Source organism: Urtica dioica, chromosome 12, assembly GCF_054948205.1.
Source record: "Urtica dioica subsp. dioica isolate 48M chromosome 12, U.dioica_male_clone48M_v1_H2, whole genome shotgun sequence".
Lineage (NCBI taxonomy): Eukaryota > Viridiplantae > Streptophyta > Magnoliopsida > Rosales > Urticaceae > Urtica > Urtica dioica.
The window spans coordinates 14,018,122-14,019,996 of NC_142767.1; the positions used below are offsets into that span (position 1 = coordinate 14,018,122).

General features: G+C 48.4%; 1 protein-coding gene across 1 annotated transcript; it reads right to left on the reverse strand.

The window, feature by feature from the left end:
- On the reverse strand, nucleotides 1-634 carry LOC149379352 (uncharacterized). Its single transcript, XM_089603991.1, has 2 exons — nucleotides 80-634; nucleotides 1-30 (listed from the first exon to the last, which is right to left on the reverse strand). Exons 1-2 carry the CDS (start codon nucleotides 632-634, stop codon nucleotides 1-3), a joined length of 585 nt encoding a protein of 194 aa, XP_089460117.1.
- Nucleotides 635-1,875: the final 1,241 nt, after the last annotated feature.

Here is a 1,875-nt window from a genome sequence, read left to right on the forward strand (position 1 = left end):
TCAAGCCGTGACGTAGTTCGATTCGGGGTTCTACGTGGTTTAGACGTAGTATTTTTTTAGGTTTATGATGTTCCAAGACCTTAGAATGGGTGTTCCATTCAGAGTCTCTAATTCGTAAACTCCTGGGTGGACCATTTTTCGTAATGCGGTAGGGTCCTTCCCAATTTGCTCCCAATTTTCCGGCGTTAGGCTCTGCTGTGTTCTGGAATGTTTTCCTGAGAACGAGATCTCCTACTATGAAGTGGCGGAAGCGTAGGTTTTTATTGTAGTGCCTGGCGATGCTCTGTTGGTATTGCAACATTCTGACCATAGCTCGATCTCTTTTTTCCTCGATGAAGTTGAGGGAATCGGAGAGTGCCAAGTTGTTGGCGTCTTCATTCTCGCGTGCACACATCGTCCTTATGGTTTGGATTTCGTGTTCTACAGGAATGACTGATTCGACACCGTGCACTAGAGAGAATGGGGTTTCTCCGGTAGGGCGCCGAAGGCTGGATCGATAGGCCCAAAGGGCTCCCGGAAGCTCGTCAGCCCATCGACCTTTCTTAGCGTCGAGTCTTTTCTTTAGAGAGTTTACGATAGTTTTATTGGCGGCCTCGGCATGGCCATTGCCTTGTGGATATCTAGGTGTAGACATTCTCAGTTCTATTCCGTGGTATGAGCAGAATTGTCTAAACCTTTTTTATATGAATTGGGTGCCATTGTCGGTGACGATCTCTTGTGGGACCCCGTGTCGGCATATGATGTCCTTCCATACGAAGGTCTGGACGTCGATATCCTTGATTAGGGGTAGGGCTTTGGCCTCCATCCACTTGGAGAAATAGTCGGTGAGGACTAATAAAAACTTTAATCCACCGGGGGCGGCAGGCATTGGTCCGACGATGTCCAGTGACCATTTCATGAATGGGTATGGGGACGAGATTGAAGACAGCGCCTCGGCGGGTTGTTTTATGTTTGGGGCGTGCCTTTGGCACTTATCACAACGTCGGGAGTGTTCTTCGCAGTCCTCCACCATCGTTGGCCAATAGTATCCTTGCCTTTTGATTTTTATGGCCAAGGCTCTTCCGCCGGCGTGGTTCCCACAATCCCCTTCGTGGATTTCGGAGATAATGCGGGCTGATTCGCCCTTGGAGATACACCTTAGATATGGTCCAGCGAAGCTCCTTTTAAAAAGAACATCGTTGATGATGCAAAATCTAGCGCAAATTTGTTTTAATTTTCGCCTTTTTGACTTGTCGTCGGGCGCGTTTCCCTCTTTGATGTATTTTAGGATGTCGTCCCTCCAATCCCCCACTTCTATTGTCATTATTGTGTTAATGCTAATGGCTATAGAAGGTTGTTTGATTGATTCAACCGGAATGACTCTAGTGAGTCCGGGGTCTGATGTTGAGGCCAGAGCTGCTAAGGCGTCGGCGGATGTATTATCTCCTCTCGGGATCCTTGTGAGTTCGAAGGCTTCGAAGTTCTTTGCGAGGTCCCGTACTACCTTCACGTAAGCTTCCATACGTTCGTCTCTTGTTTCGAACTCTCCACTAAATTGGTTAGCAACGAGTTGGGAGTCGCAATATGCGCTTACTTTTTTTGTCCCGCAGGCTTTAGCTAGTTGCATACCTGCGATTAGAGCCTCGTACTCAGCTTCGTTGTTTGACGCGACAAAGTCGAGTCGGAATGATTGTTCGATTACCTCGCCATGGGGTGACACCAGACGTATCCCCACGCCAGATCCTTGTTTCGATGAGGCGCCATCTACGTTCAAGGTCCAAACACCCTCGTCGAGGTTGGTCTCGGTCACATTTCTCGGCAACTCCACCAGGAAATCAGCAAGAACTTGTGATTTTGCACACGTCCTTGCTCGGAATTCGATGTCGTATTCGCTTA

Excerpts from the sequence above, each read along its gene's own strand:
- LOC149379352 (XM_089603991.1), bottom strand. The coding sequence starts at position 634 with ATGTCTACACCTAGATATCCACAAGGCAATGGCCATGCCGAGGCCGCC. Across the intron at positions 31-79 it reads AATGGAACACCCATTCTAAG|AACCCCGAATCGAACTACGT; the intron begins GTCTTGGAACAT and ends TAAACCACGTAG.